General features: G+C 39.5%; 2 protein-coding genes across 3 annotated transcripts in view; one reads left to right on the plus strand and one right to left on the minus strand.

Annotated features, from left to right (window-relative positions):
• Window positions 1-16,743, plus strand: part of LOC137324777 (ADP-ribose glycohydrolase MACROD1-like) — an 812,403-nt gene that overhangs the window by 138,147 nt on the left and 657,513 nt on the right. The gene's annotated exons all lie outside the window — the stretch shown is intronic.
• flrt3 (fibronectin leucine rich transmembrane 3) lies at window positions 114-15,929 on the minus strand. The gene is made up of 4 exons (XM_067988409.1): window positions 15,710-15,929; window positions 3,830-4,688; window positions 3,116-3,221; window positions 114-2,921 (listed from the first exon to the last, which is right to left on the minus strand). Exon 4 carries the CDS (start codon window positions 2,885-2,887, stop codon window positions 917-919), a length of 1,971 nt encoding a protein of 656 aa, XP_067844510.1. The 5' UTR covers window positions 2,888-2,921; window positions 3,116-3,221; window positions 3,830-4,688; window positions 15,710-15,929; the 3' UTR covers window positions 114-916.

A 16,743-nucleotide genomic window follows, 5' to 3' on the forward strand; every position in this document is an offset into this window, starting at 1 on the left:
CATCACCTATAAAAAACCTTGTATTTAAAATACTTTTTTTGTTTTTTAAAGAAAGTGCAAGCTGGTTTTTTTTGTCATTGTAGACCAGTAATGCAGCAGTTGATTTTTGTTCAGTTTTATTCTTCAGAAAGACCACGCTTTTCTCATTGACGAGTATGGAGAAAAAAAAAAGTTACCGAATTTTAAAATGCTGAATACAATTAACATTTGGTCAAGGCACATACAAGACTGGCCAAAGGGCTAACAATGCACTTTGGTTTTAATTTTTAAAAAGTACCTTTTGTGGCAACAAAGCAATCTGTGGCTCAAATTCTAAACTTAATAGCAAGTAATGTTGACCGTAAGCTGGAATGAAGATGTGTTACAACCACTTTCATATTTCAGGTATACAGTTATTTCTGTGCAACATACTCAGGCATGGACAACGTACATAGTTTCCTCTTAAATCCTGAATTAAAATTGTCTTCACCAAGTGTACTATTTATCTGCAGAACATCTGCTCTCAGTAGCTAGGAAAAGGGACCTGTGCTTAAACTACAAGGTTCTCAAATTGGCTAAAAAAGTCTCTGAATGTTCAACACCGTAAGAAAACCTACTTTTCACAGTTGACAAGCAATCTTCCGTCAATAGGACATGAAATTTAAATTCTCTTAAATCTTTTAAGATTATCAAAGAAAAAATACAAATTACTAGAAGTTACTAAAATATAGAATTGCAATCAGTGGTCAGGTATCCATACTGCACAATCAGCAATAATCACCTGGATTCTGCAACTTTTAATACAAAGTTCGTTAAATATAAATTATATGGCAAATGTACAGTCATGTTTCCTCCAGTACGTCCAAATCCAGTGTTTCCAAGTAATAAAGCACTTCTGCAGTCACTTTTCACTTTCAGTTAGCAGTTCCTGTAATTATCACGAGTGTGAGTGATCTGAATCTGGTATTCCACTGTCTCTGTAGCTTCTGTTGCTACTGCTACTTTCGCTGTGGTTGTTTTTGTACAAACTCATTCCGTTCGGTGGGAATATCGTGTGTATTACAAACTCCTCCTTTGCTGCTTGCTCGCAGTTCATCGGAATCATCTGAAATGCAGTTTCTCTAATTTCTAAAATCGAGTTATCCTTCTTGGTTCCAGCCTCTGCATAATCATCATCCTTCCTTCTCCGGCCTCTATTATACACACAAGTCTTTGAGAAAGGGGTTCCAGTTCTGTGCACATAGCAGCAAACCAGTGCAAGTAAAGCAATTACTATTACCGCCACTGCGCCCCCTATAATGCCTGCCAAAGGCAGGCTTGCATTTCTGTAAAGTTCCTTCTCCTGCTCCCTGTTAAGGGTAGTCGTAGGATTGTGCATCTTCAGAGATGCAGTCTGTGTTTCAATGCAGACTGGGGTCTCATCTAACATATAAACATTGCTGGTTTCCATGGGAACCATACATATTCGATAGGATGATTCTGGCTCCAGGGCTGTGAGTAAGTATTCACTTCTCTCGCTATGCACTATGGTTTCAGTAATAGATCCCAATGCAGGATTATGTCCCATCTTGAGCCAGCTAAGTCTTAGTGCTGTCATAGGCAGAGAAATCTTCCAGTTAATGTGAATTGTATCTACGCTTACAGATTTTACACTGATTCGGACTGCCCTTCTCCCTGGGACCATGGTGGGATGGTAGTTTTTGCCACGGTCTGGTTTTTTGCCAACTGGCCATTTTGTCTCGAATGAAGGCCAATGTCCCTGGGTGGCAGAGAACCTCACCGAGGTTACAGTGGCGGGTTGCAAGGAGGTGAAGGTATTTTCCGAAGCGATGTCTTTGCAGTCAAACATTGCAACTGCCAGGTCCTTAATAGCCATGCCTCTAACTTTTTCAGGCGATTGGCACATTAGTCCGCGCACATTGATCCCAGTTGGGAGTGTGTGGAGCCAGTCGCGAACCCACTTCATTTTACAGCCACAATACCACGGGTTGTTCCGGAGTAGCAGCTGAGTCAGGTTGTTCAGATTATCAAAGATTCCCTGAGGCAAGTTGGTTAAATTATTATTAGACAAGTCCAGCCGGTGTAATTGTCTGAGATAGGAAAAGGCATGGGATGGAATCTGATTTATATGATTTTCTTGGAGATGGAGCTTCTGTAAGTTTGATATGGGTAGGTTTGGAGGAGAAGTAAGTATGTTACGGACAAGAGACAGCTCGGTGAGGTTCACGAGGTTCGTGAAAACCTTATCTTGAAGCCCTTGATTGGTTAACAAGTTGCCGTCCAACACCAAACGTTTCAGGCCTGTAAGATGTCTGAGGGCATCCTCTGAAATGGTAGCAATACGGTTATCATCCAGCCGTAGTTCTTCGATAGTGCTGGGGAGTCCTAAGGGTATACTGCTTAGGTGATTCCTAGACAAAAAAATTAAGCTGAGATATTTACTGTCTTGAAAGGCACCTTCTTCAATACTAACAGCAGAGACTGAATTATCATCCAAATGCAGCTTTTCCAGATAGGGTATTTTGGAAAGTGAATGCAAGGAAATTGCTCGTATGTTGTTTTCCTGCAAATGAAGTTCTTTAATGTATTTTGGTACATTGATAGGGAACTCATCCAAGCTGTTGCTGTACAAGTAAATGGTTTCCACCTTCAGCAAATTCAGGAGTTCTCTTGGAATTCCAGCATTGTTAATTTGATTGTTCTGCAGGAAGAGGGTTGTGGAATCATCCGGAATTCCAGTCGGTATTGATGTCAGACCTCGGTCATTGCAGTACACAAAACCTCCATCACACCGACATACTGAGGGGCATGATGCCACGGTGACTGATTGTGTCATCAGTCCCAGAAATAATCCCATGCCGGCCCACACAAAGAAACTCCAGATCTTGCTGATCATGTTTAATGACATTTTTGTTCGGCGGGGCCACTCAGTTCTTTAAAACCTTGAAGGCAGAGAAAAGATATTTATATATAAACCGAGCCATAGGAAAATAACACTTTACGGCAGTAGCAGTCTAAAAAAAAATGTTTGAACTAAACATCCCTAAAAATGGCAGCTTTTGCAAACAGTGAATTTTAATTTTATTGTCCTGCGCTCTACCGTTCTGCTTCTAAATCCTTGTGAACAGACTCGTACCTGGTCTCAGTTTTTCTGGAATGGCTTCCTTCTAGCAAAAAGGTTCTTGCTTATCTTCAGATCAGAACTGCAGGCTGTGGATTGTTTTGTGGTTTGTGCTGGTTTCCTAAAAAAAAGATATAACAGTTGTTTTTATTTAGCGCTCGTCTTGAGTACACTCTGAGGCTGGTTGCCCTCTTCAGTTGTGTTGATAGTAGTTTGTCTCGAGCTTTTGTTCTCATTAAGCTAAAAGTGTGTACTTAGAAAAACCAAGGAGGAAAATGTGATATAAGCCCTGGTTACAGAAGCTTGACACTTCAAGGAAAGTGGCGTTTGTTTATCAGTATTTGAAGAAAACAACATTCATGAGAGTCTGTCACCCCTACCTTGGAACAAAATCTAGCTTGAGTAAATGTAAACTCTATACATAAAGTGTATAGCAGCCTCTTAGAGCAGCCTTCTCTGCATTACACTTGTTGTTTGTTTCACTCTATTTTGTCATGTTACACAAGCCAGAAAGATAAAATGAGCATTTTTATTTGCCTGGTAACGATTCACGCCAGCATTCAGAAGAAAATACTTGTAATGCTTTTTGTAATCCAAACTTCAAGTGAAATAGCCATCTGCTCTTCAAAATACAATTAGCATCATTTTATTACTATATCAGTGTAATGCTGTGTGACTGCTTACAGTTATTCCTAATCTGCGCTGACATTTAAAAAAAAGTAATCTTACCACATTTAGTGCATTCCAGAAAATCTTGTGCTTGTAAAAGAAAAATCTTGGAACATGAATTTAACATGTCCAGATAGGATTTCCTTTCTCTCAGAATGATGCTCCAGTTTAGTCCCTCCAGCACAGTAGTTATTTCCTGTCGTCTTGATGTTTACACAACTGATCCTGGTTTACATTCCAGGCCACCTGACTTGTCCCCAAGCCTTCAGTGAACATGCCAGCATAGTTTTACAATTGCCAGATCAGCATATAAAAGCACCTCTGCTTGTAGAAATCCCTTAACTTCCCGTCACTCTTGGGGAAGTTGTATTTTACTTCCTTTGAATCTTCACTTTATAATAAAAAGCTGACACAAATAGACCTCTTTTTGTTGTTCTCCACAGCTGTGACTTGAATTAGCTCCTTTGTGTATATTGAAAGCCCCTTTTCTGCAGTGTCGTCGAGAACAGTAACGTCAAACTCTACATCGAGGAAACCATTCATGTAACTGAAGCTTGAGCAACGGTGATCTGTGATGTTTCAGTGTTCCAGTCGCAGGGGGAACTGCAGATTTATACTTGGTCCCACGTCATGCACCATGCGTGCACTCTTTAAAGGGTTAGTGTCCTTAAGATATGTTTTTTTTTAGTTTTAGCCCCTTTCCTCTTCTGGAAAGCTTCCAGTTCCTTCAAGTCAAAACGTGTTCCTGGTCACTGAGGTGTAAGGGGGAGGGGGGGAGAGGAAGGAGAAGGGTCAGATTATGTCAACTCTAATTCCTTCCACCTGGAAATATTTCACTTTCAAACAAAATGTTGCGAGAGAGTTTTTTCGTTCGGCGTTGCTCGATGTTCATAGAATATTCTTTCTGCAGAATTTTGACCTGTGAACACAATGAGGAGAGGCGATGGGTAGCATACTGAAAGCACAATTTTGATAGAATTTAGGCTGACGTAATTAAAGCCTTTAAGCTGTATTTCAGGCATCAATTACTCTTGGCATTCGATTCTGATAGTGTCAGTGGCTGGATGGAATAGCCTGATTACTACGTAACGAATATATCTTATCTTATCAACATGCCACAGTGTACTACTGTACCAATATCAAGAAATCACCGTGGGGGCCAGCTTTGGCAATTACATGGCAGGTTTTTGCCTTCAAACATCCGCCAGTCTGTGATGGTGGCTTAAGAAAATAGTAATTGCAGTCAGTCTAAATCAGCAGTTTGTGGAGAAAATGTTTTTGTAAATGCTGGCACCTGCCTTGGCTGATTATAAATAGCAGTGGAGTCATGCAGTAGGTTTTGCATGCGTTATTTCTCTACCCTGACAGCCAATGTTAGATGCTTTGTAAATCTCGTTAAATTATTCCTTCATGAAAAGCAGATTTCATACTGAAACGGTAATATTAAAGAACTGTTAAGAAATTTAAATATCACATTTGTTTATGCACTGGCTGTTGCAACTTTTAAATTAACAAGAGTTTGAAATAAAGGCAGAGTTTTCTGATGCCTTACTTGAATTATAGGCCTTTTTGTGCAGTATAATGTGCTGGATCTGTGAAAATCCACATTGTTCCATTTAATTGTTCTTCTCTAATTTTTGAACAGTCGGTTCTTTCAACTATGGCAGTTGCAGAGAATGGTGGATAATGTTGGCCTAAAATTGAAATGCCTGAGCATAAACTTGTCAATTTTGCTTCACCACCATTAATGGTGTCCTGCAAGCATAACAGGGGCCTGAAAATATGGGGCACCAAATGTGACTGCAGGGCTAAACACTGTCCCATGTTAGGTTAAGGGTGACTACAATAGTCACTGAAGCTGTTCAACTACTGAAGGTTCTTTCGTGGGTTGGACAAAAAAAATGGAATTATTTACGCGAAAGTTCACGACGCCCTAAAAAATCTTTTAAGGGTTTCTGGGAGCATTTCAAAAAGTGAGTTTTAGTCAGGGCCATGTTATATTTTACGTTGTATATTTGTTTTTTAAAAGGTACATAAGTTACATCAGAGCTTTTAATGGGGGAAGGGGTGGAGTGGTCCACGCAAGGTGCAGTTGCTCTGGCATCTCACCGTGATGACCATTTTTTTACCACGAGTGGTATAACAGTACATCCAACTACAGACAACCAAGGCCAGGCCTTGTCCCCGTCTCATCTCCAGCAGGAATCGTTGGTGATCAGGGCCAGGAGCCCTCACCACCGCCACTATCCCTGGCATAGTGAGACTCCAGCTGAAAACAATTCATGCAGCACACAGCAGGGATCAAAGCTCCAGGACTTCAAGTACCAAACCGCATGGTGCATGTACCCACTATTAGGATGCTGTGGTATTTGCATTTTAAAAGATGAAAATGCCTCAATTTTCTTTTACATATTACAGTAGATGCTTTTTAACATACTATACATTAGCCCAGGTAATATTCATTCTGTCCGCTTTTTAAGATGAGATTGAAATCTGTTTCTAATCAAATTCACTTCACTTCAAATTCATTTTGCACCTTGATTTGATTGATGTTGCTACTTTATTAGTTTCAGCAAAAATATAGCAGTTAGAAATTGTATACGATTATTTTGGGAAGGCACTCACTTATTCTGCTGTGTAGACTTGCCCGTGGGCCCATCTGCTACCTCAGACAGGTGGCTATTTTTTTGCGTGTGAGCGTGGACATTGGCATGCTGTTTGACTATGGGCCTGATACCCGATCACCATGGCTGGATTGTGCTTCTCAATTGAATCTCTCTTTTAAAAATTATTTAAAGGACCTCTCCTAATATCTCCTCCTTTTGGCTCAGCACCCAGTTTCTTGCCTTGTGCCTCTGAAGTGCCTTGGAATCTTTCTACATTAAAAGTATGCACTTTCTCTCTCTCTCTCTCTCTCTCTCTTTATCTCCCTCCAAATTTTTATTGTTACAAAAATACGCTGTACATAAAATAGTAAACGTAAATTCTGGTTGTGCAATAAATTTTACCACAATTTGGAATGATTTTCTAAAGCTCATGTAGTAGTATTATTAATTTTTACATTCACGATGAAAGGAAGAAATTACAAATGCTGTAAACCTAAAATAGTCCACTAGCGGGCTCATCGACATTTGTACAGAGAAACGATAGGTTAATATTTTGGATAGAGATCCCGATAGTAACTTCTCTGGTTTCTTTACAGATGCTGAGAGGTCTGTATATTTTCCAGCATTATCACTCTTGGTGAATTAGAATTTTTTTCTGTCATGTTTTAATACAAACGATAAAATAACCACAAGGATTGATGGGGAGACACATTAACCACTATCCATTTCCTTCATTAACTGGAGTGACTGCTTCAGATCACACCAGACACTTTAGCTGAAAGTGATAGGCACTGCCTCATTTCCACAACACTCCTTGCAGCTGGGCGCCAAGAACCATTCCATTGATAATGGGCTGCGTCTGAGGTGCAACAGACACCAAAGCTGTGATGAGAGATACTGCTGTTGACTCTTAAACAAGCAGCCATGAGAAGAGGTTTCATTGTAACTTGGAGCCTCTGTTAATGCTGTCTTCACATATTTTGAGCCAAAGGAGGTCAACATTTGAAACTGTAGAGATCGTTCTGTTTATTGATTTCCTCTAGGCATATGTGCAATATCTAAATGTTACTATTTGAATTCAATTTAGGCGTTATGTTGGGTGGGGGGAAATCTTTCCACATGCAGTTGCTGGAAGTTTATCCAGCTAAGCCGAACAACAATGACAACTTGCAGTTATTTAGCACCTTTAACGTAATAAAACGTCCCAAGGCACTTCACAGGAGCGATCATCGCACAAAATTTGACACTGAGCCACACAAGGAGATATTCGGACAAGTGACCAAAAGCTTGGTCAAAGATGTAGGTTTTAAGGAGCGTCTTAAGAGGAGGAGAGAAAGGTAGCGAGGCATAGAGGTTTAGGGAGGGATTTCCTGAGCTTAGGGCCTAGGCATATGAAGGCATGGCCGCTAATGGTGGAGCGATGAAAATCGGGAATACGCAAGAGGCCAGAATCACAAGATAGCTTGGATGTGAATGTCAAACTGTTTCTTTAGTTGCTTTTATGCTATGTTGTCACCTCCCAGATGCGGTTTCATGGGCTGGTCAGCCCGCTGGCTCCTGTTATACAAGTCTTAGGCGAATGGCAATCCAGAGTATAGGTGCCAGATTCGCTAAGTCTGGATGCAAGAAACCGGTTTCCCCGTCGTTGGCCTGAGTGAATCTGGCACTTTGGGGTTGTCGTTGCCTGCCTGAGATGCACACTGGGAGCTAGTAGCCAAGCCCCTCCCTCAACCTCAAGTTCAAGCAGCTTTAAATGATTTCAGAGTTTTTGCCTTCAACTATCCTACCCAGAGGTCCAGTGCATGTAGTTGATCACTCTCAGTATGAACAGCTAAATGACATCAGTCCTAAAATTTGATGTTGCCCAGTTTGAGTCTGTATTCTCTTGTCCAACTCTTAGTTTAATTAAAAATATTCTGGATTCATCTTTTCAGGACAGTTTCAAATCTTGTATATCTCTTGAGGTCACCTCCCAAGAGGTACTCACATCCTCCAAGAAGACCTTTCCAGCACAGGCAAGATGGGCTGAATGGCTTCCTTCTGTACTTTATCATTCTATGATTTAGAAATTATGGGGGGTTTAAGTATTGGGAGGGCTGGAAATGGCTGATGAATCCTACTTTTTTTTTAAAAAAGCAATTTATCTCTAAGGTAAGCATTAGAAAAGTCAGCATAGAATAAAAATTTGAATTGTAATTACAAAGAGTTGAGACAGAGTCGCTACAATATAGAATGTATTTAATTTTGAAGCATATTTAGTATTTCTAATCAGTTTGTTTTGGAAGATTTGTAGCTGATTTTGGAAAGCTGGACAAGGTAAAAGAAATTGAGGTTATAAAAATTAAAATTGCACAGGGCTTCATTTAATGGTTCCAGTGTGAGAGCATAATCTGAAGACCAACCAGTCAAACTTAATGCTAGACAATTTATGGTGCCAGCTTTTTGAATTGTTTTGATGGCTGTACTTTTATGTGTGTTCTAATACCTCTTCAATAAATGAGCAAGTATATTGTAATGGCAATAAACTGGATAGCCAGGTGGTGAAGAATAGAATACTAGAGCCTGGTCTTCAGTTGCTTCCAAGCCTCTATTCACAGAGATCCCCCTTACACACTGTGCACCCCCTAGATAAGCTCCCGCCTATAAATGGATACAAGAGTCCCCAATTGATACCCACCGCCTGAATACAATTAACATTAATTAATATAAATCACATGGATACAATTAACAGTAATACTATAAGGGAAAAGGGAATGTAACGAGGAGTATAGATTATTCAGTGGTCATTTCAGACTGTGTGTGAGATTTGCATATTACTTAGACAGCAAGTTTGCCTCTGCTGTGACTTTTTTTTGGAAAAACAAAACAGCAAATTAAGCTTGTGGAAAAAAAATCAATCGTTTTGATATATGATCAAAGGCTCCAAGTGGCAATTAATGCACTCTAGGGATGACATGACAGGGTTTTAACATCCATTTACACACTGTACTCAGGAGTTGTTTGGCAAGAGAACCTTTTTAAATTATGTCAAAGTGAGTGGAAGACTGGAGTGAGCATACCTTATAACTGTGATACCCAACGCCAGCCAGAATTCTGCAAACACCAAAGGTCTAATGATATTTAGCTTTCCTTTTAAGATTTTAAACTAGCTCGTTTTTAACACATTTGTTATGCAAACCCCCACTGGCAGTAGTCTTGTTCAGAAGGTAAAAAACAGTCTGTTTTGGTGAAAGCACTGAAGCTCATTAAGTTTCTTGTGTACCAAAGGACTTATTTCCTTTTTTCCCCCTCTCCAAATTGCAGCAGGATAAAAGGCGTGACAACTCTTTGAAAGTGGACACCGTTTCTGACTCGGGGATTAGTTGAGCTGTTGTGGTTTTCATAAAGCCCCCTTAGCTTGGCTTCTGATTGTATGTGCTTCCCGGCCTTGCCCTGCCTGTTTGCATCTGTGGTGATAGCAGCAAAGAACGTCTTTGCATGTCAAAAGCTACTGTGATCCTAACCAAACAGAAGTGGGGGGAACCCTGTTGCCGTGCTCTGTGTTCAGCCCTCACCTTTTCTGAAGCTGTTGCTCACCTTCCTCTGTCAGTGAGTCGTTAATAGCTGAGATTGTGGTACAAAATGAAATGACCCTCCTTTGTGCAGACAGTCTGGCCTGGTCTCTAAACACCGTGTCAGGCAGCCAGTGCAGGGTGATTTTTTAGGTAAAGCCCTTAATTAATAATGAAGCCTGATAGCAAATGCCAAGTAGAAGTGAAAGTCATAGCAAGGTTTTCAGCAATAAGCTTCCTGATCATTTAACAGCAGGGCTATGCCTTTTCTCCATAAGGAGACACTGGGGTAAAGCGTCATCAAACAAAATACAAGCAAAAATGCTCCCTTTTTAAGAGCGACACACCTGATAAAGAACTAAACCATTAAAAAAAAAGGAAACTTATAAACTTAAATAATATTGTTACCGATGTCCGCAATACACTTCAGTCCCTGCGATGAGTATGTGATTCCATTTGATATGTTCGTAATCATGGATATTGAAGCAGTAATATTATACGGTTGTGATGCTTTATCTAAAGATTTTTTGGGAGCTGTGCATCCTTCGAATAATGCTCATTCTCTTTTAAATGCCCCGTATCATTCTGCAGGGTTGCTTGGGGGATTTGTGCTGTTGTTGGATCAATTTTTATTAGCAACATATTTAGCATAATAGTGCAGGGGGAATGTGATGGCCATCATTTTATTCCAAAGCATATCCACCTTCACCCTCCCCCACCCTGAGAAGTTTCTCTGTCAGATTTTACACCTCTTCACACTTATACAGACAGCTGCTGTAATCTGTACGTTGGCACCATTGAACTGTGGAAAGGTTTCAATGATGTCTGTGAAAACAGTCTTTTGGTACACATTGATTGTTATAATACGGTCACCACATATAGCCATACAACTTCAGAGAAAGTTAAAACTGCATTCTGAAATTACTGCGACAGGGAAATAAATGATTAGAGTTGCTTTGGGATGTGTTGTCGTGACTTGTCATTTTTTTTATTGTCTCAGACCTGCACCTGTGTTGCACGTAAGCAACTCTTGGGTAGGTCTCATTGTAAAGCTTTTAACCTTCTGGAATATATACTGTGTAAATACTTGATAGCTAAATGGCACAGAGGACCAGTAACAAAATTCAACTAGTTAATTCTATGTAAATTGGTATAATGTATCAGATTTAGACCCAAACTAATAATAATAGTTTGATCTATTACCCATGTCAGGATGCTTGACATCAATATGCTGTGGAAACTGGCAATCATGGCACAGTGGCATGATTAATTTTCACTTCTAAACAGCTCAGTTTTTTTTTTAATGTACGTATGTAGTGATTGGCCCCTGTTTTTAAGCTGCAGCAGATTAATGCATGCCTTGTACAGCGAGTGATGTCAAGGGTAATAAATGAAAAAAAAAAGTTACGGGATGTCAGTTTTGTTTTGATAATGCAGTCCGTACAGAAACTGAAATGAATCTAACAGTAACACAGAGAAGAGAAGCAAGAATAATTTTTGATGTTTCAGTTAAATGTTTTATGTGCTCATTGATGGGGATATGCCTGCCCGTGTTTAACCAACATATATTGTTGGCAAAGGATTATCATCTGACTTACTGGACATAAGCTGCTATGGCCCATTGTACCAGTCTCCAATGTAGTATGAATTGCCCTCCTGCCCCCCCCACAGATATTAATTCAATTTTCAATTTTGAAACCTTTTTTGGATAGACTGGAACAGCTTCTCTGTCTGCGATACATATTGGAGTTAGTACTAGATTTCTATTGTACTTGTAAAACTATTGGACAGTCTCTACTATTTTATCTGAAGCACTACAATTCCAAAGCTGTGAGTAGAGAACTATCCCCCTCACCCATTTTCAAAAAGAATTGTTACCTAATATCTTGCTTAAACCTTTACTTGACTAAGCCTCGCAATGTCACCTCACAAGAAGCTGGTGTGCCTCATCACGGTGCTGCCCGAGACCCCCTCCTGATCATGCCTTGCAGAAGTATCCTCCTCTTTTGTTCAGAATCGAAGAAGCTCCAGACGTTTCTAAATCCTTGAAGCTGGGAGGTATTGTGCATAGATGTTGGCGCTGCTTAATCTCGGCAACGACACTATTTGCACAAATGAATGTGCTTGTTTTTCTAAAATAGTGCACTGATTCCAATCCCTCTTAGTGGGTGCTGATTGTGCTCAGAGGTTAATGATAGACGGACCTGATGATGCTTCATTAACTTTACAAGTCAGCGTTAAATTGAGCATTTCTAAAACAAAATGCACATCATCACTTCAGCTTCTATCATTGTGCATTAAGGCTAATGCAGTTAAACAATGGAGTAACTATAGCAGCTTGGCTTCTTGTGCGGTAAGTAACTGTCTAAAGCACAAAATGATAGTGCTCCAGCTCCTTGGATTATATTAGAATATTCCAGGCAACATGCGTTTTTTGTCCTTACTATGATCCATTAAATATGTTCTTCAGCGTTACCAATGAGACATTGTTGGTCTTGATTGCTAAATATTACAGTTGCAGGCCGCAAAACAGGAAGGTCTTGGGTTACCCTTGCTGTTTTTTCAAATGGATTTCTTAGTCCCTTCACTGTTGAGAACGTTTTCTGTAGGCAGTAGGAGCTGGCTAAGTGGTGATTACATTAATAAGGAAAATCACACAAGTCTTACTTTCACAATCAGATTCTATATGTTGCCTATTTTGGAAAAATTTGATCTTTTAAATTTTAACTTGAAACAGGTTAGTGCAATAATTTTGCGGTGGAAATTTAATTAAACTCTATCAATGGGGCCACTTTTAAAACCGGGTTTTAAAAAAAAACTTGCGGACAAATTTTAGAATAAACAGCACCAAACTTTTTATGTTCTCCATTGTGAAAAGTTAATTTTACAAACCTTTTCCCATTTCTTGTCATTGGCTCCGTGCCAGTTATGGCCCCCAAAGCTATTTGCATGGTTTCTAAGGTATCTTGTACCTGTAAATATCAGAATTAAGAACAAAGGCTGGGTTTGTTACCCCAAGTGCAGGGGAGCTTTTTTGCTTTCCCTTACAGACTCTAAATGGAATATTACAAGGAAAGAAGTTTTACCAAGTCTGTAATGTTTCCCCAAAAGACATGCCAGTATGTTATGCTTACACACAAATTTTGAAATCTATCAAAGATTACGAATATTCTCTTTCTGCCACTCTTTTTTCCTCTGTTTCCCCATTCCCCCCCTCCAATTCAAGCTGCTAATCATTCTTCAGGGCTCGTGATGTTATGCTTACACACAAATTTTGAAATCTATCAAAGATTACAAATATTCTCTTTCTGCCACTCTTTTTTCCTCTGTTTCCCCATTCCCCCCCTCCAATTCAAGCTGCTAATCATTCTTCAGGGCTCGTGATTTTTTTTTGTATTTTAGCCACTAAAAGATTGCACTAGTCTTGAAACCCGAAGCCTGTTTATACAAAGAAGCTAACTGACGGCGTAGGAATGTGTGTGAGCTTTTCTTCTGTTTGCCGTTCTCCTCCTAATTAACTCCTTTTAAAACTGAGGTTTTTTTTGTGCAATTCATGTTCTGCTGTATATTACGGTCGTGCATTAGTAAACGTGCAGCTTCTGTAGGATGGGGGCAGCTGTTGAATAAAGTATTAACCAGACTCTTGAAACGACCATCTTAGTGGAAACAGAATTTTAATCCTGATTGTAAACATTTATGGCATTGGAGGGTTCCACATTCTTGAACAAAATTTCTTTAAAACATCATAATACCAGTCTTTTGTGTGAATAGCCTGCTAGATTGACTTCTAAATTTTATTTAAAACAGGAGGACAATTGGCTTGACCAGAAGATTCTTTATCTAAATGGCTCGCTTTTATTTAAAGTAGTTTTTAAAAAAAAAATTCCTTGAAACTCAAACATTGTTTTTGCGAGCAAATTAAAAATAGAATGAGCCTCATCCATGCAGAATCGGATGCTACCCTTTTTAATTGGAATTTTGTGGCCTAAAATGTTACAAGATCCTAAATCTGTTCCAGATTCAGTTAATCGAAACAATATGACTTTACAGCATGTTCGTAGATAAGGTGAAAGATTCTCTTGTTTTTATTCCTTTCAGTGCTGATGTTTTCTTTGCAGTGGTTGAAACGTGGCTGCAATTGCTCCTGTATAGCTTTTGCCCACTTGGGGGTGATAGGTACTGCAAGATACCGGCCATAAAGGACCCTCGGATCAGATGTTTACTGCTGGTGTTCACCTTAATTTGCTTTAATTACGACGAAACCTTCTGTCAAGAGAAACCACAGCAGCCTCCGGGTTTTTTTTTTAAAAAAAAGAAAGCTGTGAATTGTTGGGAAGTTGATTTGTTTTAGCATAACTTCCTGTGCTGTTTATTCCGTCATTGCTGACTTCAGCGCAGTGTTGCATTTTATTAAGCGAAAGCTAGTCTAAATTGCTGTTTTTGTACAGATGCCAGTTTGTAGTCTGTTGGGTGTAATTTATAATTGTGGTTTTGGTCTCTGGAGTCAAAAAAAAACCCTTTGTTGCGTTACACACCCATTTATGTGTTTGGGGAGGGGGGCGAAGGAGGGAAGTGTCTAGCTTGTCTCCTTACTATCCATGTTAAAGATAATGTTGCTGTCATTTTAGTCTGATCACAAGATTTTCAATGGAGTTTCTCCATATCACCTCAGTAAACCATGGTCATGATTGCCATTGGGGGGGCAGGAAGGGTAACTATTCACTTAAAATTAACTTGGAAGAGAGGAATATGATTTTTCATGTCATCTTACCAGACAATAGAACTGCAGAACTTTAATGACTTTACAACATTGTTAAGTGTTACATTTCCATACGTGTATGAATAACTGACTTTTTAATTGCCACGTTCTGAGTAGTCATATATTAAAAAAAAACTTTATGGCTGGGCTAATCTGACTAGGATGCTTGAGCTAAATCTTGATAATACGATACCTAAAATCCAATTAGGTATTGCTAGGATTTTACCAGCTTGTTACGTTTCTGACTGAAACAAATATTGACCCGATTGGATTGTTTACTGCAGTACCATTAGATTAAGGGGTATCGTTCGGTCTATCTGTATTCAGTTCATTTTATTATTTTTACTTTCTGCTGATGTGAATTCTTAACACTATAGTGTGTCAGGACTTTGGTATAAACGGAGACGTAAGTGGTTGCAAAAAAAAAATTAGTATTTGCTTGCAGGTTTGGAAATGCTGAGATCTGGAATCCAGCGTTATAGTTGCATTAAAGCTGCTGCCTGTGTTTGAGAGGTTTGAAACGTTAAGGAAGCTGCCAGGTTTCATGCCACACTGCTGTGTGATCATTTTTTTTCATTTGTCACATCAGTTATTTTAACAAAAAAAATCTGTGTAAGACACAGCAAACTGGAGGAGGGTTTTTTTTTTAAAAAAGTGAGAACCAAGGTAGAGAAAGGGAGACTGAGGGGGGGAGGAAAAATGGAAGTATAAATCTGCTCATATCTCGGGGTACAAATTGGACTTGGGTTAGTTTAGTTTGATAGCTACATCAGTGAAATACATGGAGTTGCTGTTTTTGCAATCTTAAGATATGGCTCATGATACAGATTTCAAACCAGCTTGCTTCCCCAGGCAGTGTTGGCTGTGTAGGTACTGTGTTCAGCCTTTATCGGTGCTGAAATCTTATTGATTTCCTGTGTCTATTAGGAGAACAATTGTCACGGTACCCTTCCTCGCTATTATTTCCAGCCTCGTATCATAAGCTATTCTCATCTTTGTTACAAAAGTAGCCATAAACACTTACCAGGTTAAAAAGAAGAAACTTCAAGCATCCTGCGTCTGTGCACACAGCAGTTAATCATTCCAGCTTGTTAACCAGAAATGGTAGGAAGCAAACATTTTGTCTGTCTTAAAGCAACCGGCAAAAAGCAGTGAGAATATCTGTCTGTACCATGCCCATTCAGTCCTCCTGCACTGCTACGGGTGCGAGTGGGGAGCATTATAGTCAGGCAAGTGGAGCTCTCCAGAAATTCTGAAGTTAAAGCTTTGTCTACCAGTAGTTGAATAGACTGATGAGGTCACAGGTAGGCAGGGCTTGCCTTGGCAGTGGGTGAGGTAAGAATAATGAAGCTTAGGCGAGTGCATTTCAGACACTAGGGGGAGTCAAAGCAGGGGGGGGGGTGGGGGGTGCCAGTGAAAAGTGAATGAGTCCAAGAAACGTTTTGATAGATTCTGCTTCTCGTTTGCTAAAATGCACTCTATTAACGAGTTGAATTATCTTTTTTTTAAATCGAACTTATAAAGGAGTGAAATGGGAAGTAAATTGAGAGGACACGGCAAAATATTTAGACAGCAGAATCCTTAGGGAATAAATGATATCAGATGCTATCTACATTTAAATGAAAACCAATCCTCTTGATCTGCACTTATCCCGAGCAGTATGAAGGAAGGAAGGCTGTTCTATGAATACTGCATGAATTCTGCCAAAAATTCTTACAAATAAACTTTGCAGAGAACAAACTTGTAAGTTAGTATTTTTTTTAATCCTCTCCAAAGGTTTTTTTTTGGTGGGGGGAGATTTTTTTATTGTGATACTTCAAATACAACCTCCCAGAAGTATTTCATAGTTGACTCTTCATGACCTTTATTTATTTTACCCTTTACTATCTGCAGTATGTTTGTTGGGACATTGAAGTGTTAGATCATCACACAGTGCTATCAAAGAGGGAGGTCAGCAGATGATTAAATAGAATGTTGGTTTCAATTGTCTTGTGGTTCCAAGAGAGCAAGGCCATCTTGTGTCCAACTTTACATTACCGTTGCACCATTTGCATTGGC

The sequence above is a fragment of the Heptranchias perlo genome, chromosome 8 (genome assembly GCF_035084215.1).
Source record: "Heptranchias perlo isolate sHepPer1 chromosome 8, sHepPer1.hap1, whole genome shotgun sequence".
NCBI lineage: Eukaryota > Metazoa > Chordata > Chondrichthyes > Hexanchiformes > Hexanchidae > Heptranchias > Heptranchias perlo.